The sequence below is a fragment of the Hyperoodon ampullatus genome (genome assembly GCF_949752795.1).
Source record: "Hyperoodon ampullatus genome assembly, chromosome: 1".
In the NCBI taxonomy this organism is placed as follows: domain Eukaryota; kingdom Metazoa; phylum Chordata; class Mammalia; order Artiodactyla; family Ziphiidae; genus Hyperoodon; species Hyperoodon ampullatus.
The window spans coordinates 218838297-218860447 of NC_136914.1; the positions used below are offsets into that span (position 1 = coordinate 218838297).

At 39.7% G+C, this 22151-nt stretch overlaps 1 protein-coding gene across 2 annotated transcripts in view; it reads left to right on the forward strand.

Annotated features, from left to right (window-relative positions):
- Positions 1-15623: 15623 nt before the first annotated feature.
- WDR11 (WD repeat domain 11) overlaps positions 15624-22151 on the forward strand; it is a gene marked incomplete at its 5' end in the record, with an annotated part of 56873 nt that continues 50345 nt past the window's right edge. Inside the window, 2 exons of one of the 2 annotated variants that reach the window (XM_079707629.1) lie at positions 15624-15724; positions 16712-16823. In XM_079707629.1, the coding sequence (XP_079563755.1) occupies positions 15639-15724; positions 16712-16823 (198 nt within the window). The remainder of the gene's footprint in view (positions 15725-16711; positions 16824-22151) is intronic. The other variant, XM_079707628.1, reaches the window with a different exon arrangement.

Below are 22151 nucleotides of genomic sequence, written 5' to 3' on the forward strand. Positions count from 1 at the left end.
ACTTGGAACACCATTTTTATTTGATGCAAACGTTCCTCATGTTTATTTGGGATGTCATGGTTGTTTGTTTGTTTGTTTGTGTGGGTTTTTTTACATTTTATTTTATTATGGTGGGGACATTTAATGTAATATCTAACTCTTAACAAATGTCTAAGTATACAATAGTGTTATTAACTACAGGTACATTTTTGTACAACAGATCTCTAGAACTCTTTCATCTTGCATAACTGAAACTTTATGCCCAATGATTGACAGCTCTACTGTTTTCCCAACTCCTGGTCCCTGGCAATCACTATTTCATTCTTTGATGCTATGAATTTGACTATTTTAGGTACCTCATATAAGTGGAATGATGCAGTATTTGTCCTTCTGTGAATTCAGTAAAGTTGCAGGATACAAAATCAACATACAAAAATCAGTTGTGTTTTTATACACTAACAACAAACTATCTGAAAAGAAAAGTAGGAAAACAATCCAATTTACAATAGCACCAAAAGTATAAAATATTCAGGAATAAATTTAACTAAGGAAGTGAAAGACATGTACACCACAAATGACAAAACATTGCTGAAAGAAATTAAAGAAGACACAAACAAATGGAAAGACATCTGTATTCATGGATTGGAAGAACTCATATTGTTTGAATGTCCATACTAGCCAAAGTGATCTACAGATACAATACAATTCCTATCAAAATCCCAATGGTACTTTTTACAGAAACAAAAAAAAATTTCTAAAATTCATATGGAATCACAAAGGACGCTGAATAGTCCAATCTGGAAAAAGAAAAACAAAGCTGGAGGCATCACACTTCCTTATTTCAAAATATATTACAAAGCTAGTAATCAAAACAATATAGTACTGACATAAAGACAGATATATATACCAGGGGAACAGAATAGAGAGGCCAGAAATAAGTGCAAAAATTTATGGTCAACTGATATTTGACAGGGGTGCCAAGAATACACAAGGGAGAAAGGATAGTCTCTTCAATAAATGATATTGGGAAAACTGGATATCTCTTTGCAAAAGAGTGAAATTGGGCCCTTATCTTACACCATACATAAAATGGAATTCAAAATGAATTAAAGAGTTAAACATAAGACCCAAAATTGTAAAACTCCTAGAAGAAAACATAGGGGAAAACTCCTTGAAATTGATCTGGACAATGATTTCTTGGATATAACACCAAAAACACAGATTAAAAAAAAAGCAAAAATAAAGTGGGACTACATCAAACTAAAAAGATTCTACACAGCAAAGGAAACAATCAATAGAGTGGAAAAGGCCACCTATGAAATGGGATAAAATAGTTGCAAACCAAATAAGGGCTTAATTTCTAAAATATATAAGGAAATCCTATAACTCAAGAAAAAAAAAGGCCCTAACAACTCTTTTTAAAATGGACAAAAGACTTGAATAGATATTTCTCCAAAGACATGCAAATGGGCAAGTATATGAAAAGATGGTCAAGATCACTATAATCATCATCAGGGAAGTGCAAATCAAAACCACAATGAGATATCATCTCACATCTATTAGGATGGCTATTGTTAAAAAAAAAAGACAGTAAATGTTGGCAAGGGTGTGGAGAAAGTGGAACACTTGTACACCTTGGTGGGATGGCACGGTTTTTAATATTTTATTAAACCTGCTAGCATGCTACCCTTGAAATTCAGCTTCTGTTGCAACATGCTATTACTTCAAGGGAAAACTGGGAGTTCCTCAGTGGTGTACAATCCTCCATCTCCAGGCCCAAAAGATATCTTTTCCATGAGGGTCTGATAAAGAAGAACATGCTACCACCAGCCCAGCAGGTAGAAGACAGAACAGTCTGGAGTCCCTCAGAATTTGTTATCTTCAGTTATGCCTATAAGTGTGGAGTTTATTACAGAGTAGATTTAACTTTCTGAGTAGGAAATACGAAGTGTTCCTCTAGCAGTTTGGACACACTCAGGCAGAGTAAAAAAGTCAACCATGACTTCAGGCTCTGGAGTTCTGCATTCTAGAAGAGTTGGTCAGTGTGACCTTGGTGGTTCAGTTCTTAGATGTAGTGTTTTGTGAAGCATCAAAGACCCTTGTTTTCAAAAGAAGACGGCTTTGATTTATTAATCCCACTCTCTTTTACTACTCTGTTTCTCTTTTGCCTTCATTCTATACCTCTATTTGTCAGGAGGAATTTAGGTCTCTTTTCTAACACCCTAAATAAAATGCTTAATTTGGTCACTTTTTTTGTAGCAATAAAAGCATTTAAGTGAATTAATCTGGTTGAGTTCAACAAATATGTATTGAAGGTCTACTCTGTGACAGGCATAGAACTAGGTAGAGGAAGGCACAGGACGACTGAGACATGAATATATGTCCCCAAGAGGCCTAGAGAAGGGAACAGGCATATTAAAAGATACCTTTTAAAATATATAAATGTCATGGTTATCTTCAGATGGGATTAATACTGACTTTTTCTCTGTACATTTTTAAAAAATCTCATTTCTTATAGTTTCTTTTATTTTGCCTTATTTTATTTATGTATTTATTTTTGGCCGCACCGCATGGCTTGTGGGATCTTAGTTCCCTGACCAGGGAGCGAATGTGTGCCCCCTGCATTGGAAGTGTGGAGTCTTAACCACTGGACTGCTAGGGAAGTCCCCTCTTTTGTATATTTTTGTATTTACCAATATTTCAGTGATCCTTTCTTTACTTTAGCAATATTTCATTCATGAACATATGCTACTTATATAATCACAAGAATACAGGAAATATTTTTTTTTAAAGAAAAGCTATTTTGGCATAAAAGCAATGATATTTAGCCTTGAATCTGGAGATTCTAGAAAGACCTGGCAGAGAAGAGGACACCAGATCTGAGTTTTAAAAGAGGAGGAAGAAACAATCAAAGAAAGACAAAGGTTTATTTCACGAAGAGGAATCGGCATAAACAAAGGCCCAGAGGCAGGAGAAGAGAGGCATCGCCCCAGGTGATGGTGAGGTCCCCAAAGCCTGCCTTGGGGTCTGCCTGTTTCACTGCTGTGTCCCCAGCAATCGAGGGTGGACAGATAGGCTCCAGCTGGGCCTGCAGCACTAGCTCTAACAGGCGCTCTGTGAACACGTGTGACGTGGAATGAGGATGGGTGGGTGGCAGCAGGAGGGGTGGGGCAGCAGTCAGGGGAGAACGCGGTTTCCCAGGAGGATAGACTTGATCCTGGGGGCTATTGGGAACCCCTGTGCAGTTTTCAGAGCATAAAGGAAATTTTTACTGCACTTGGCACACTCCATTTTACACATAGCTACTGTTCAGGGATGGATAATTTCTCCACAATTTAAAAATTGAAACTAAAAGCTGGTTCTTTGAGAAGATAAACAAAATAGACAAACCATTAGCCAGACTCATCAAGAAAAAAAGGGAGAAGACTCAAATCAATAGAATTAGAAATGAAAAAGGAGAAGTAACAACTGACACTGCAGAAATACAAAAGATCATGAGAGATTACTACAAGCAACTCTATGCCAATAAAATGGACAACCTGGAAGAAATGGACAAATTCTTAGAAATGCACAACCTGCCAAGACTGAATCAGGAAGAAATAGAAAATATGAATAGACCAATCACAAGCACTGAAATTGAAACCGTGATTAAAAATCTTCCACCAAACAAAAGCCCAGGACCAGATGGCTTCACAGGCGAATTCTATCAAACATTTAGAGAAGAGCTAACACCCATCCTTCTCAAACTCTTCCAAACAATTTCAGAGGAAGGAACACTCCCAAACTCATTCTATGAGGCCACCATCACCTTGATACCAAAACCAGGCAAGGATGTCACAAAGAAAGAAAACTACAGGCCAATATCACTGATGAACATAGATGCAAAAATCCTCAACAAAATACTAGCAAACAGAATCCAACAGCACATTAAAAGGATCATACACCATGATCAAGTGGGGTTTATTCCAGGAATGCAAGGATTCTTCAATATACGCCAATCAATCAATGTGATACACCATATTAACAAGTTGAAGGAGAAAAACCATATGATCATCTCAATAGATGCAGAGAAAGCTTTCGACAAAATTCAACACCCATTTATGATAAAAACCCTGCAGAAAGTAGGCATAGAGGGAACTTTCCTCAACATAATAAAGGCCATATATGACAAACCCACAGCCAACATTGTCCTCAATGGTGAAAAACTGAAACCATTTCCACTAAGATCAGGAACAAGACAAGGCTGCCCACTCTCACCACTCTTATTCAACCTAGTTTTGGAAGTTTTAGCCACAGCAATCAGAGAAGAAAAGGAAATAAAAGGAATCCAAATCGGAAAAGAAGAAGTAAAGCTGTCACTGTTTGCAGATGACATGATACTATACATAGAGAATCCTAAAGATGCTACCAGAAAACTACTAGAGCTAATCAATGAATCTGGTAAAGTAGCAGGATACAAAATTAATGCACAGAAATCTCTGGCATTCCTGTACACTAATGATGAAAAATCTGAAAATGAAATCAAGAAAACACTCCCATTTACCATTGCAACAAAAAGAATAAAATATCTAGGAATAAACCTACCTAAGGAGACAAAAGACCTGTATGCAGAAAATTATAAGACACTGATGAAAGAAATTAAAGATGATACAAATAGATGGAGAGATATACCATGCTCCTGGATTGGAAGAATCAACATTGTGAAAATGACTCTACTACCCAAAGCAATCTACAGATTCAATGCAATCCCTATCAAACTACCACTGGCATTTTTCACAGAACTAGAACAAAAAATTTCAAAAGTTGTTTGGAGAAACAAAAGACCCCGAATAGCCAAAGCAATCTTGAGAACAAAAAACGGAGCTGGAGGAATCAGGCTCCCTGACTTCAGACTATACTACAAAGCTACAGTAATCAAGACAGTGTGGTACTGGCACAAAAACAGAAAGATAGATCAATGGAACAGGATAGAAAGCCCAGAGATAAACCCACGCACATATGGTCAACTTATCTTTGATAAAGGAGGCAGGAATGTACAGTGGAGAAAGGACAGCCTCTTCAATAAGTGGTGCTGGGAAAACTGGACAGGGACATGTAAAAGTATGAGATTAGATCATTCCCTAACACCATACACAAAAATAAGCTCAAAATGGATTAAAGACCTAAATGTAAGGCCAGAAACTATCAAACTCTTAGAGGAAAACATAGGCAGAACACTCTATGACATAAATCACAGCAAGATCCTTTTGGACCCACCTCCTAGAGAAATGGAAATAAAAACAAAGATAAACAAATGGGACCTAATGAAACTTCAAAGCTTTTGCACAGCAAAGGAAACCATAAAGAAGACCAAAAGACAACCCTCAGAATGGGAGAAAATATTTGCAAATGAAGCAACTGACAAAGGATTAATCTCCAAAATTTATAAACAGCTCATGCAGCTCAATAGCAAAACAACAAACAACCCAATCCAAAAATGGGCAGAAGACTTAAATAGGCATTTCTCCAAAGAAGATATACAGACTGCCAACAAACACATGAAAGAATGCTCAACATCATTAATCATTAGAGAAATGCAAATCAAAACTACAATGAGATACCATCTCACACCAGTCAGAATGGCCATCATCAAGAAATCTAGAAACAATAAATGCTGGAGAGGGTGTGGAGAAAAGGGAACACTCTTGCACTGCTGGTGGGAATGTGAATTGGTACAGCCACTATGGAGAACAGTATGGAGGTTCCTTAAAAAACTAAAAATAGAACTACCATATGATCCAGCAATCCCACTACTAGGCATATACCCTGAAAAAACCATAATTCAAAAAGAGACATGTACCAAAATGTTCATTGCAGCTCTATTCACAATAGCCCGGAGCTGGAAACAACCTAAGTGTCCATCATCGGATGAATGGATAAAGAAGATGTGGCACATATATACAATGGAATATTACTCAGCCATAAAAAGAAACGAAACTGAGCTATTTGTAATGAGGTGGATAGACCTAGATTCTGTCATACAGAGTGAAGTAAGTCAGAAAGAGAAAGACAAATACCGTATGCTAACACATATATATGGAATTAAAAAAAAATGTCACGAAGAACCTAGGGGTAAAACGGGAATAAAGACACAGACCTACTTGAGAATGGACTTGAGGATATGGGGAGGGGGAAGGGTAAGCTGTGACAAAGCGAAAGAGAGGCATGGACATATATACACTACCAAACGTAAGGTAGATAGATAGTGGGAAGCAGCCGCAGAGCACAGGGAGATCAGCTCGGTGCTTTGTGACCGCCTGGAGGGGTGGGATAGGGAGGGTGGGAGGGAGGGAGATGCATGAGGGAAGGGATGTGGGAACAGATGTATATGTATGACTGATTCACTTTGTTATAAAGCAGAAACTAATTTAAAAAATAAAATAAAAAGAAGATTATGTAAAATGTTAAAAATTAAAAAAATAAAAATAAAAATTGATGTGTTATTATCACTTCCTTGAATCCCGAAAGTTCGTATTAAGGAACCTCCTACCTCCTGCTGTAGGTTAATTAGCCCTAATGCAAAGCCTGCAATACCAATATAGCCCTGACATGAATATATTACCATGTAAAGACTGTTCTTATGGGCTGAATAAAGCAGACAGCCAATGGATTCCTCAATCATAGACACCATAAATGTCTTCGAGAATGGCTGCTCTATTGGCCCTTTCTGTTCCGGCCTCAGCAGTAACTCATGTCCTCTACCTCCTGAGCCCCCAAGAGAGCACTCAGCTAGGAAAGGCAAGACTCAGAAGGAGAGCATTTTAATATCACTGCCACTTTAACAGATGCCAAGTTATGGTAGGAAAGAAAACATTTCTCATGTGTGTGTGTGTGTGTGTGTGTGTGTGTATAGTATTCGTATTTGTAATTATGCACATATACATAATCAGAAATACAAATTTTCTTTTACTGTACTGCACCTCAATAAGTAACACTGTTATTCAGTTCATCAGGATTTATAAAATGCCCCTTTATACAATTATGCAAGAATCCTAGTGGTTTTCCCCTTAAAATATATTAAGTGAAATTTAAGCCTGTATCCTACAGGGAATTAACTTTTACAACCACTACATTCTGCCACAAAGAAGATTAATGACTTTTCCTTGTCTACTTTCTGTTGAAACCCTTCATGCAAATGAGACAGATGTGAGAGACTTGGCACATAGCAAAGTCAGATATGACTTTCCTAATGAATTTGGCTGGAAACCCCTAGGCATTAACTTCACGCTCAAAACAGCATCCTTCAGAGGTAGGAGCTGAATTCTCAGTAATCGACTTGTTTGGCGACCACCTACTAGGTCTGTCTTGAGGCAGACGAGTGGGTCTGGACCAGCCTCCTAGGTGTTGAGCTCAACGACACACAAAGGACCAGGAAAGGCAAGGTGAGACTGGGAATCCTAGGCTCCCCACAGAGGCCATGTAGACAGTGAGTACAGATTCTGGGAGACAGTTCCTGCTGTACCCAATGTCCCCTTGGAAACATCAGGCCAGTGAGAGGAGCAGGATGAGCAGGAAGGAGGGATGACACCTCCCAGTCCTGGCACCTGGCTCAGCTCCAGATTTGGAATCACCTGGGGACTTCAGACAGGGCTCCTTTTCTTTGGCTTCTGACATCAGGCCTAGAGTCAGGTGTGTTATGACAAATACAGAACATCATGTTGTCAAATGGTAACCTGGCAGTCAAGCAATGTAAGACATGCCTTCATTGTATGAAAATGGCATACGATGGGCAGTGCATTTTATTCCATTAGAAAATGTTAAATTTCTGTATTTCCCCAAAAATCACAAAATAAAGGGCAGATTACATTAGGGAAATATTTGCAAATGATTACATCTGATTATTGAGTGGAAAAGAGGAGAGTAAAAATAGTTCTTATAGTATGACCTCAATTTTATAAAAAATAAAACATATATGCATTTTTTTAAAGAAGAAATATTTAGTCACTTAAAAGAAGCCAATATTACCAGGGGTCATATATTTTTTGTATTTATGCTCTTCTGAAGCTTCCATATTTTCTTCAATAAGTACTTATTTATCTTGTAATTTAGAAAAAATTTAATAATAAAAAAGAGACAGTTATACTCACTCCTGTGAATTATTTTAGGGAAATAACATAAAATTAAAACCAACTATAAGCATGAAGATATTTACTGTAGCTTTATCTTTGTGATTAAAAATGGAAATAACTTAAATATCAGGCAATAGTGGAACAGCTAAATAAGTTATTGTATATATATTCTGTGAAATATTGTGAAATCATTCAAATGATAATTATGATAACTATATAAGTATTACAATTATGATAGAAGTTTCAAAGAAAAAGATTAAGGGCTTCCTTTGTGGCGCAGTGGTTAGGAGTCCGCCTACCAGTGCAGGGGACACAGGTTTGAGCCCTGGTCCAGGAAGATCCCACATGCCGCAGAGCAACTAAGCCCGTGCGCCACAACTACTGAGCCTGCGCTCTAGAGCCTGCGTGTCACAACAATTGAGCCCATGTGCCACAACTACTGAAGCCCACATACTTAGAGCCTGTGCTCTGCAACAAAGAGAAGCCACCACAATGAGAAGCCACGCACCGCAATGAAGAGTAGCCCCTACTCGCTGCAACTACAGAAAGCCCGCGAGCAGCAATGAGGACCCAATGCAACCAAAAATAAATAAATAAATTTTAAAAAAAAGAAAAGAAAATGATTAATAAAATGTATGTGTATTATGAAATTGTGTAAAATATGTTTTCATTTGGACAAGATTGGGAGAAAAATATGTGAATATAAAAAATTACATTAGCAGATGATTGTGGATAAAGATTGTGGATACATTTTTCTCTTTTAAAAAAATTGTGATATTGTTCTTTATATTTCAAAGGAGTAAAACTAGATGCTCTTAGATAAACACTTTCAGTATATGTCAGGGGGCTACGAGTGCCCTGCTTTGTCTTATGGCTTCTAGGCCTCTTGATTTAGTCTCTCCACACTCAAGGCTTATTACAGGGAAGACTTTGAATTACAAGTCAGTCATCTACCCTGAGTAGAAGTACAAGTATGACACTTAGAGATTAGACGTATCAGTGGCGAGTTGGCATTTGTTTTTAATTGCAACAATCGGAGGATTCTATGAAAGACCAGACAATGTGAAAGCCTGTTAGAGTGTCTCACAATCTATTTCCACCAAGGTCCAAGCTCATTAAGAATGTGAAAATCAATAGAATCATTTCTTCCCAAGAAATCATGATTGCCAACCACATACAACCTCGTGGGCTTAATCTAATTTATGAAATGCTTTTCCATGAGCACAATATTAAGCCATTGTTTATTTGGACTAATAAAATTCTGATGAATAAACCAAATAAGGAAGTCCTCTAGTTTATTCTTCCCTTAAAAACAGCCAATAACTGGATAAACACACACTGACAGAACCTAAGTGGCCCCAGGAATGAGATTTGCTGGCAGGTCCATTATGGGGACCCTCCCTGGAAAGAGGGAAAGGGTGAGAACGGGTGCTGACCTGGCTTCTCGTCCTTAATACTCAGGACAGCTATCACACTGGAGAATCTTACACGCAATATTTTTAACCTCTAAATTTGTCCAAAGTCACAGAGCTAGGAGGCGGCGGGACCAGAGCAGGACTCCTGTCTGTGTGTCTGGCTGTCTGTCTAACCGCAAAGCCCTCGCTGTCTCCAGCAACTCCTAACTGCCTCTCCTTGTGTGCAGGATGTAAGAGAAACACATCCCTCACACAGCTTCCTCGGGAGAAATCCATTTCATCATGACTGCTTTTCTCAGAAACAGCCTTTAGTCTAATAAACCTCAATTACCATGTCATAAGGTGCAGCGACTGATTCATTACACTGTAATAATTATCCATATTATGTAGAGCTATAAAAAGAGATCAATAACGAGAGTAACCAGATAATAAAGCAGACTGATGATTATCCATGAGGAAGTAAGGAGTGGGCAGAAGGTGTTTAAGGAAAAACTCAAGGAAAGATAGGCAGATGCCAAGTCTAGGCTGTCAATCTAGTACCCCTCCCCTTCAGCCAATCCCCCGTTCAGCTGCCGACTGTGCCTCCCACGTTACTGGGTGCCTTTCCTTTAAAATGTACTGACTGCACAAAGTGTGCACTCCTGGTCCCCATTTCATCCCCTTTGACAATGTCACAACCACTCCTAAACCTCACATGAAAGCAGCTCTGTATCCTGGACTGAGTCCTAACCAGGTAGAGGTTCGCCTCTGTCACTGGCCAGAAATATGATCTTGGGTAAGTCCCTTCCCCTTTCTGAGGTTGAGTTTCTTTATCTAGAACATGGGGTTGGCGATAGCTACCGCTGATGAAACAAGGTTGGTTTGGAATTCAAATGCTTTCGTTTAAATAAGACAGGATTGACCAATTTAAAATACCAATGTCACAAGGAAAATACTCTAACAATGTTATAAGGAAAATACTCTAACAGATGCAGTAAATGTCTTGGCACAAAGTGATGCTAGAGTTAGCGGGAGGCTGAGTGACCAAGGGTCAAGAGAAGAGTCTCAGTAAAGACACAGCCTGAGAAGGGAGGCTCAGGGGACCCAAGCCTGGAAGAGAATGAGGCATTGTCATCCTGAAAGATACACAAGCTGCAGCCCCTCTCCTTTAAAAGCTAACCCCTGAGGCCACCGGCCCTGAGCTTCAGACAGCATTGTAAGCATGATGTGATTGCAGGGCGGTCAGCAGAGCACTGTTTGGGGCTTGCCCAGCAGCTCAAACAGCCTGTGTCTTTGGCTATGTGTGAGGACAGCCTGGTCTTTCAGAAAGAGCTGAGTTAGCCCCTTCAAGCCAACGTCATCATGGTCCATCCAGAACTTTGATTCCCCAAACCCTGTCTGATGTGTTCCCTTAAAACCCTGGTCTTAAAGCTGGTCACTGTGGTTTTGGTATCCTGGTGACTGACACAGCAAATTTAACTCCACTTTTACCCAAATCCTCATTACTTCTTCTCTTTGCAGGATGCACCTTAGAGAGGGAAGATCTTTCTTCAAATTCAAGGTGATAAAGCTTAGAGGGGTCAGTGCTATCAAAAAAAAAGGCCTAGATTTATATTCCAGCTCTGTCAGTAAATTATAAGGTACTTAGGAACCCAAGTGCTGTGTTAGGCTCTTTTAATGTATTATCTAATGTAATGCTTTTAATCATCCAAGGATAATTACCAACCCCCTCTAAAAAATAGAAGAAAAGGAGGCTTAATCAACTTAAGTAATTTGCCCAAAGTCACAATAAATGCCCTTCTATTACTGATGCTAGCCATCCATGACTCCCTAGGACCAGAAGAAGGAAATCCAGTATGAGGTTCAAAGAAAAGCCTTCGCTCACATGGAAAGTCCTTAGCTCACTGCCTGACACATGGTTAATTCCCAGCAAATGATACCTGGTATTAGTAATAGAACTGAATTAAAAGAACCTTTAAAGAATCACATACAGTACGTGGATTCCATGGACTTGTGCACATAGAAGCACGTGGTGTTAGAAGACATTTGGACAAGCGTGAAGGTCAGGAACTGAGCAGGACTACCAACAGTGTGACTGAAGTTGCTCATTATGTGCCATCTTAAGTGAGATAAGACAAAAACACAATTAAAAGCTACATAAATATTAAAATATGCAAATAAAAGGAAAAAATTTTAATTCCTCAATTTTCTCTTTGACTAATTTCATTATTCCTAGGCATGTGTACCCTGTCCTTATACACCATGTTTCAGCATCAGAATTATGTTCCTGTCCCTTTCCACAATCAGGCCACAACCAGGCCACCACTATCTTTCTTAGTTTTGGAAATAAGACCATGACTTCAGTCCTTGACCTTATGGGGTATATGTGCTCAGCCAAGCAGCTCAGCATTCATGTTGCTACCTATAGAATGGGAGAATTTTTTGGTAAATCTGATAAGGGATTTGTGTCTAAAGTAGGTAAGGAAACTTCATAACTCAATAGTGAAGAGACAAATAACCCAATTGAAAAATGAGCCAAAAATCGGAATAACATTTATCCAAAGAAGATATATAAATGGCCAATAAACACATGGAAAGATGCTCAACATCCTTAGCCATCAGGGAAATGCAAACCAAAACCACAATGAGAACCACTTCACTCTCACTAGGATAGCTACAAAAAGACAGAGAATAAAAAGTGCTGAGGAGAATGTGGAGAAAGTGCCATCCTCATACACTGCTGATGGGACTGTAAAATGGTGTAGCAGCCTCTTTGGAAAACAATCTTGTAGTTCCTTAAAAAGTTAAACATTAGAATTACCATATGAGCCAGCAGTTCCAGTCCTAGGTATATACCCAAGAGAAATGAAAACATATGTTCACATAAAAACCTGCACAGGAATGTTCATAGTAGCATTATTTGTAATAGCTGGAAGATAAAAACAACACAAATGTGCATTAACAGATGAATGGATAAATAAAAGGTGCTATATCCTTACAATGAAATATTATTCAGAAATAAAAATAACAAAGTACTGCTATATACTACTAAATGGAAATTTTTTTGTGTGTGTGGTACGCAGGCCTCTCACTGTTGTGACCTCTCCCGTTGCGGAGCACAGGCTCCGGACGCGCAGGCTCAGCGGCCATGGCTCACAGGCCCAGCCGCTCCGCAGCATGTGGGATCTTCCCAGACCGGGGCATGAACCCACGTCCCCTGCATCGGCAGGTGGACTCTCAACCACTGCACCACCAGGGATGCCCCAAATGGAAAAATTTGAAAACATTACACTAAGGAAAGAAGACAGGTACACAGAGCCCAATGTTGTATGATTCCATTTCTATGAAATGTCCAGAATAGGCAAATCTATGGAGATAGTAGCTTAGTGGTTGCCTAGGGATGAGGAGGGGGTCATGAGGTCAGGGGGAAATGATGACTGACTGTTAACGGGTATAGGATTTCTTTTCGAAGTGACGAAATAGTCTACAATTGATTGTGGTGATGGTTGCAAAGCTCTGTGAATATACTAAAACCAACCAAATTGTGAGATTAAGTAGGTGAATTATATGAATTATATCTCAATAAAAGTATGATTTTTAAAAAATCCTCTGCTTCCTAAGCAGCTGGCATTCATTGCAACTGGACTGTGGTGTGGATTGTGCCATGGAGGGCAATGTGGTGTTGTCAGTAGTTAAAAGTATCAGTTCTGGATTCAAATTCACCTGGGTTCCAACACTGCTCTGCCTTTTATTGACTGCATAACTTAAGGCAACTCTGTGAGCCTTAATTTTGTCATCCATAGGATACTTCTTATAATACAGCCTTATGACTTTGAGTAGATTCAGTGGGATGATGCAAGTGAAGGGCTTATCATAGTACCTGGCATTTTATGAGTGCTCCATAGTAAGCAGTTGACTTCATCACCTTCATCCTCAACATCTCCATCCATGGTCAAACCAATTTACCAGCGCTCTTTCTGATGTGACCTTGGAAATTTCACTTACAAAGTAAGTGATTTATTCACTAATATATTATTTCTGTCTTCATCCCTTTCCTCTGCTTTGTCTCACCCAAGCAGAGTAGCAATCAGAAATATCACCATTATATTCTTATCTCCACCAACTTTAAAAGAGGAAAAACAGTTGTCCTAGTTTAGGGAAGCAAATGGAAGACAGCAGTGGAAGGATGCTCTGAGCCCACTTTACCTGGCTTTGGAGTTGACGTCATCGGACGTGGAGTGAAATGGTAGTTTTTCAGGCATAGAAGAGGAGCTTAGGTTCTTTCCCGTGGAAAGAGCAATTGTCCAATGTGTTTATTCTGTCTTCCACACTGGCCAAGACAGACGCTTCAGAGGAAGCCATAAAAACCTATTAACATACTTAATTCACACTCTTGTACGATGGGAGACATATTACTGTTCCAGCCCCAGCTGTTCATCCATCCTTGCCCTGAATATTCAACATTCATGTCCTCTAGGCAGCTTACAGATTCAAACTAATTAATTCCTCTTACTATAAGAGGGTTCCCTGCCCCCTTCTCCATCTGTGAGCTTCTGCACTGACTCCTTACTGCCACCTCATGCCTGGTTGACCTTATGCTTGAGGCCATTTAAAACTCTTGCACCATCAGTCATTTATTGAGGACCAGGAAGAGTGCTGGGCATTGGGGAGAAAGGAATATTGAGATCTGGTTCCTTTCTGAGAGGAGTTCTAAGTCTACTAGTGTATTTATTCTGCTATAACACAGTTGCTTAAAAATGTGTTAGTCTCCCTTGCTAGACAAACATATCTGCAGATAACAATAATGTAGGGTATAAATACTGAAATAGCACAGAAGAACAGCACAGAAGAGTGGTTTCTCAGAGGTCACTACACACTTCCATTTACATCTCACTGGCCAGAATTTAGCCTTATGACTTGATCTAGTTGTAAGGGAAGCTGGGGTATGTATTAATTTAATGGAGTGATAATGTGCCTGGAAACAAATTGTGGTTACGTTCCTAAGAAAGAAGGGGGGAATAAATTCTGGGAGCCAATTAGCAATCTCTGTCACAGGAGGCACCAATGATTTTTAATAAGGGGGTGGCATATTTAGATCTGTGGTTATGGGTATCTCTGCTAGCCCCAAAGTATCATCAGTAGGGAAGGATGTGGGGCAGGGAAGGCAGGACAGCAAGGGAAGGGAAGGGAAGCAGCAACAATTGCCAGAGAATAACTAAAAGCCAAACTGTATTCATTAACTTTAACGACTAAGAGGACGTTGTCGGTAATCTTTGAGAAAGCTGTTTTATAAGAGTGATAAGGTGGACACAACGACCCATGATGACAAAATTACCATTATTTTTGTTCCTTTTGTTGATCAAGGAACTAGCAATGTACTTGGGGAGAGACAGAAGACTGCAAAAATTGTAAAGAAATCATTGTGTCGAGTGTTAAAGGATAAAAAAAAAGTGTGGAGTACAGAGGAGGGAGGCATTGAGTCTGACTTGAAGGAGAGCAGCACAGGAGAAACTGGCAAACGAAAGCTACCCCAACAAACAGACACAGGCAAAGGGCACTTGGCCTCAGGAGAAACGCTATTTTGTTGTTGCTTTTTAAGTATTTCCAAGGCCATATATGGGGTATTCTCCGTATTTGCAAATTTTTTATGTTCCGGCTATTCTTCTCATTCACTCTCTCCATTCATCCAATTAACTTCACACATGCATTTATTCTATAAACTCCATGAGGGCGGAGACTTCGTCTTCTTCATCACCACATCTTCCATGCCTACAACAGTGCCTGTCATTGGTTGTTGCCCTAAGTGAACTAATCCAAGGCAGAAAGGCTAATTGGGGCTTTTAGCTCCTGCTTTTCACCATTTCCACCAGGGCACATAGGTCTACGCAGTCCCAGTCTGAACAAACCGGACGTAACCAGAGTCAGCACCTCTCTCTTCCGGGAACCACCTACGCAGAGGTGCGGAACCGCTACAGCGGCGGCATCCTGAAGCAGCCGGAACATAGGCGTGGCGGAACCTGAAGGAAGCCGTACCTGGGGGCGGTGGAACCAAACTGCGGCGCCCACGAAGCCACCCGGACTCTGTTTGGAACGGAAGCGCAGTGGCCGCCGCTTCCTGGTTGCGGGTCGGCGCCGAGGGCCGGGCTTAGCCGCAGCGATGTTGCCCTACACGGTGAATTTTAAGGTGTCGGCGCGCACCCTCACCGGGGCCCTCAGTGCCCACAACAAGGCGGCGGTGGACTGGTGAGGGCGCGGGGCTCCGAGGCCGCCAGGCTCGGCCAGGAGTTTGTGAGGGGAAGGGGACAAAACAAGAGGTTTCACCGCCCCCCACCCCGGCTTAGTTTGGCCTCGCAAAGACTGGGTGCCGCCTTCACACTTGGAGTTTTTCATTTAAATGCTGGGTTTGTGTTGTTACTATAAAAGCTGTAAATGCCCCACGTGGGAACTTTCCCTGTGTGGATATATTTGCCCTCGTTCTACCATCTCTGTTTCTCTTTGCTCTTTTCTCCACACCTTCCTCACCCTCCCAGTCCCGTCTCTTAACCTCTCTCCAGTCTCCAGCCTTCTCTCCCCAGTGTCAATTCCCCTGACCACGTTCTCGTCCCCATTCTGTCTTCTTTCTCTTTCATCCCTGTTTCTTACCTTTATTCATTCAACAGTGTGCCGGACCCTGTGCCAGGCTCCTGTGCTCTCGCCGGCACTTCATTTCACCTTTATCGGTTTACTGTAAAAAGACACTGCAAATTAACAACTAGACAAATATAAAGCAAACGCGGTAGCTGTGGCTACTGGGAATGTTGGCAAGAGTACCGAAACCTCCTGTTCACTGTTTGTCTTTTTATCTGGTGGGAAGGACCGGGGCTAATCACAGATACCGGGGAGCATGGTCCCACGCACTTTGTGGATGCTCAGTATTAAAAGTTGAATAAAACAAGGTATATGCCCTCAAAGACAAATAGACGACAGGAGTTGCTTTATGCGTCTTCACGGCTCTACGTGCATATCTCTCAGAACCTTCTTTTTTTATCTGAAAGAAAAACTAAACAAGCTTTTTTAAAGCTAAACGAGACATTTAATTTAAATGCTATAATGTAAAATACTAGCCTTTGGGCTTAAATTATTTTATTAATGATGGTGCATGTTAGATTTCTCACTTATTTAGGCTGCCTCTTGGCAAGAGAGAAGTTGCTTTGCTTTGCTTTTTACTTAAATTTTAACACTTTTTGTTAGGGGCTGGCAAGGTTTAATTGCTTATGGATGTCATTCGCTGGTGGTAGTGATTGATTCCAATACTGCTCAAACGCTTCAAGTTTTAGAAAAACATAAAGCTGATGTTGTCAAGGTAAGTCAGATCCCACTTTGACCCTATAACATATTGTCTATTCTAAAGTTTTAAATATCGCTAGAATCTCAGTAAGTCATATGTACACATGTTGAATAGGTTTTAAGTATGATAATCTATTTGGGGTAGCCTAGTATTTCCATATATAATGTCACATCAGGATGAGCTAGTATGGCTCAGATGAGCTAGAATGAGCTAAAATGCTAGTTCTTAGGTCATTTCAAAGCTGGTGGAAAACACTAATTCTGCCATGTACTGGACCACTCATTCACTCATTAATTTTGAGCACCTAACATGTGCTAAGGATATAGAGATGAAAGCCCTCAAGCAATTCATTGTCTAGTGAGGAAGAATGAAAAGAAAACATACAAATACAGTGTGGTAAGTGAGACCTGCCTAATATGCTGTGGAAAGACAAAGGAGCTACAGGTCACCTCGTTTTAGGGATCCGAGGAGGGTCTCGGAAGTCTTTTCATTTTAGGGACTGTAAACAGTAGTTGGCCAAGTGAAAATTGGGAGAGGTGCACTGCAGGAAAAAGGGAGGATATACACAAAGGGAAGTAATATGTGTAAGGATGGCTGAAAGATGGGATACACAATGTAAGAGTGATGAAAGAAGGCAGCTGGAGAAATTCACCTGCCCCAAAAGGTTTGTAAGATTATGAAGGAATCTGGATTTTTAAGTAGGAGATTGATATGATCGTATTTTCATTTTAGAAAAACTCATTCTGGCAGCAGTGGAGGATCTGTTGGAAAAAGGCAAGACAAGGCAGTGGGATCATTTAGAGAATTGCAGTAATTTGGGCAGGAAATTCTTAGGGCCTAAAATAAAGCAGAGGCGTGAAGGAGTTCCATTTAGGAGCTAAGAGGTAAACTTGATAGCCTTTAGAGTAAACAGTCTTAAGGGAGAGTCAGAATAGAATGACTCCAGGGTTTCTGTTTGAGTAGTTGAATGGCAGTGTTGCTTTGATGAGGTGAGTGTGTGAGAAGTCGGTGAGTGTAAGTGTTTAACGTGCAACGTTCGAGACACCTGGGGCAATTGAATTATACTGATCTGAAATTTTAGGGGAGATGTTACAATTGGAGATAGGGATTTGGGGTCTTTTTCATTGTTAACAGGTTTACTGAGATATTCATACCATTTAAATTCACCCATTTAAAGCATACAATTCCCTGGCTTTCAGTATATCCACTGAGTTGTGTAGCTGTCACCACAGTCAGTTTCATAACCCCCAAAAGAAACCCTGTACCCATTAGCAGTCGCTACCCATGCCTTTTCCCCGTCCCCTTCATCCCTAGGCAGCCACGAATCTACTTTCTGTCCTGTAGATTTGTCTGTTCTAGACATTTCAAATAAATGAGACGATACAATATGTGCCTGGCTTCTCTCACCTAGAATAATGTTTCCAAGGTTCATCCATGCCATAGCATATGTCAGTACTCTATTCCTTTTTATTGCTGAGTAGTATTCCACTGTATGATAGACACCGTTTATTTATTGATGGACATTTGGGTATTTCCCACTTTTTAGGTACTATGAATAATACTGCTGTGAACGTTTGTGCACAGTCTGTTTGTGTGAACCTGTGTTTTCATTTCTCTTGGGTATATGCCTAGGATTAGAATTGCTGACTCATGGTAACTCTGTGTTTAACTTTTTGAGGAACTGCCAGACCATTTTCCAGAGGCTGCGCTATTTTACATTCCTGTAGCAGCGTACGAGGGCTCCAATTTCTCCTCATCCTGAGCAACACTTGTTATTATATGTCCTTTTGATTATAGCCATCCTAGCAGATATGAAGTGGTTCTCATTGTGGTTTTGGTTTGCATTTCCCTGATGGCTAATGATGTTTAGCATCTTTTCATGTGTTTTTTGGCCATTTGTATATCTTCTTTGAGAACTGTCTGTTCATTCCTTTACCCATTTTAAAATTGTATTTTTAAAAATTTTGGAGTTGTACGAGTTCTTTATGTATTCTAGATCCAAGTCCCTTATCAGATATATGGTTGGCAAATATTTTCCCTCATTCTGTGAGTTATCTTTCACTTTTTTGATAGTGCCCTATGAAGCACAAATGTTTTAAATTTTGATGTAGGTATAATGTTTTTCTTTTGTTGCTGTATCCAAGAACCATTGCTCTTCCCAATGTCAATAAGATTTACACCTTTGTTTTCATCTAAGAATGTATGGTTTTAGCTCTTATATTTAAATTTCAGATCCATTTTGAGTTAATTTTTGTATGTAATATGAAGTAGAGAAAAATACAGGTGATTTTTTTTTAATACTAACCTGTGTCTTGTGATCTTGCTAAACTTGTTAGATCCAGTAATTTGGGTGATTTTTTTTTTTTTTTTTTACATAGACAATCATGTTACCTTCAGATAACGACAGTTTGGGTTTTTCACTGATAGTCTGGTGTCTTTTATTTCTTTTCCTTTGTCCTATTGTGTTGACTGGGACCTCTACTACAATGAATAGAAGTGGAGGGAGGATACTCTTGTCTTATTCCTGAGCCTAGGAGGAAAGCATTCATTCAATTCTGATGTTAGGTATAGGGTTTTTTTTTTTTTGTTTTTTGGGGGTTTTTTTGAGAAAAAATATATTCTCTCTCCCCCCCATTTCTATCTTTTTGGCATTTCTGGAGTTTTCATTTCTTAGTGTAGATCTGTGTTTCAGTCTGGCATCATATTCCTTTTGCCTGAAGAATTTCCTTTAAGTTCTTGAGGCATGTATCTGATATTGTTTGATCCTTTCAGCTTTTATTTGGCTGAGAAACTATTTCACCAGTTTTTCTTTTTTTTTCTTTTTTTCTTGTAGTGCTTTAAAGATATCACTCCACTATCTCCCAGCTTGGGTAATTTTTAATGAGAAATTTTTGTCTTTGTTTCTCTGTATGCATTGTATCTTTTCTCATCTCATCTCCTTATCTGGATTTTCAGCAGTTTGATTATGCTGTGTTTAGGTGATTTTTTTTAAACATTTTTATTGGAGTATAATTGCTTTACAATGGTGTGTTAGTTTCTGCTTTATAACAAAGTAAATCAGTTATACATATACAGATATCCCCATATCTCTTCCCTCTTGCGTCTCCCTCCCTCCCACCCTTCCTATCCCACCCTTTCAGCTGGTCACAAAGCACCGAGCTGATCCTCCTGTGCTATGTGGCTGCCTCCCGCTGGCTATCTATTTTACATTTGGTAGTGTATATATGTCCATATATACACTACCACTCTCTCACTTTGTCCCAGCTTACCCTTCCCCCTCCCCATGTCCTCAAGTCCATTCTCTAGTAGGTCTGATTTTTTTTTTTTTTTTTTTGGTACGCGGACCTCTCACTGTTGTGGCCTCTCCCATTGCGGAGCACAGGCTCCGGACGCGCAGGCTCAGCGGCCATGGCTCACGGGCCCAGCCGCTCCGCGGCATGTGGGATCTTCCCGTACCGGGGCACGAACCCGTGTCCCCTGCAACGGCAGGCGGACTCTCAACCACTGCACCACCAGGGAAGCCCTGCTTTTTTTTTTTAATATGTACACTACTTGACGTTTACAAAGATGGAATTCAGGTACCACACACACACACACACACACACACACACAAAACAATAATTCTTATCCGTGGTAGTTTTATTCTGTAAAGTTGTTGCAAACACTGAGTTAGCATATACTGAAACATTGATGGCTCCTCGGGGAAATACATGGTGTGGTTCCGAGTGAGCCTTTAGTCACAATATTTTCATCAACTGATTGATACATAACCTTGTTTTTTATGTGTTTCTGTTAAAAGACATTTATTATATTGTTGATTTATTATCATTGAGCTCATGACCGATAGCAGTATAATTCATGCCTGGACAAAGGTTATTTCACGTGTCTTTTTTCTGTAAGGCACGTCACAACTTCTTGTGCTTAGGAGCACTAGACAGCACTTCGACGCTGCACTTGAGGACCATTTTAAACAGTGAAATCATTAACAGGAAGCACAAAAATGCAAAAATCATGGTACTTAATAGATCTCAGAAAAGACATTTGTTTACATTATGAGAACTGGAACAAGAGTGCCTCATTCAACCACAGCTGGGATGCAGTTGTATGTTGAGTGACTCAGATTTTTCACTACCCTGCACATGTCCATGAATGACTGCAAAAGCACTGCAGAATACTGATTTTGCAAATAAAATCACAAATACATTTTAGCGAGTAAGCAAATTCACAAATACAGAATCTGCAAATAATGAGGAGGGAGAGTATACATACATTCACACATGTGAATATATATACACATTCAAACATACATGCATATATATATGCCTACGCACACATTTTATTAAAAAAATTCTTGCCTGAGGAAAAGATGCGTTGGAGTAGAAACCTAAGGCTTATTAACACTGGAGTTCAGAAAACTTCTTGTTTCCATCTTTTTCATGAAGGCTGTTGGAATTGGTTAGCATGCTTCCCTAACCTAGCATTTTCTATGAGTGCTTACTTATAAATACACACATCTGTGTGTCTGTGTACATATGTCTACATAGGTATATATTTGAAGAGTCTGTGGTGGTAAGTTCGTTTACTGAACACATACTCGAACGTCAGCTGCAGGCACTGTGTTAAGGCTGCGGGATAGACATGTGAGTGAGGCCTTGGTGATCCTGCCTTATGGAGTGGGATTGGTGATAGGGTTGGTGATAGGTCAAAAGAAAGTAAACAGAATAATTAACAAAATGTTGTGTGGGAAATGTTCTGAAGTAGGATGCTGAGCTAGAGAGGAGGGGAGGTTGTGTCCAGGGAAGGCCTTGGCTCAGTGTAAGGACTCTGTTTTATTCCTTACTCTGCCAGTATTCGATGCTCAGTTAATTTCTTGATTTTGTGCCGGGATTCTTGTGTTTTTAATTTTTTTAAAAAAAACTATTCTTAATGATATTACTAAAACTATGATGCACAAATTTGTTTTTTAGAGAAAAAACTGTTAATGTTATTTTCCAGTTTTATGAGAGGGATAGCCAGAGTTTTTGTTTGCTTTTGTTTTTTTCCTTTGCAAGGTTTTTGTAGCTGTAAGTTGTCTCCTTTTAATTAGAAGAATAGAATGCAGGAAAAGATTCTGCTTAGCAATTTAGGATTTTACATGTTATGTCAGAATTAGGTTTTATGGTTATTACTATGATCAAATGATATACCAATGATCATACCATTTTAAGATATGGTATTCCGGAGTTTTTTACGTGAATTCCCCATAGTATTAAGGTTGTGCATCATTTTTCATATTTTAAAGGCAGGAACATTGTGATGTTTTCAAAAATATTTTAATTACAACTTTTAAAAAATATCATAAAT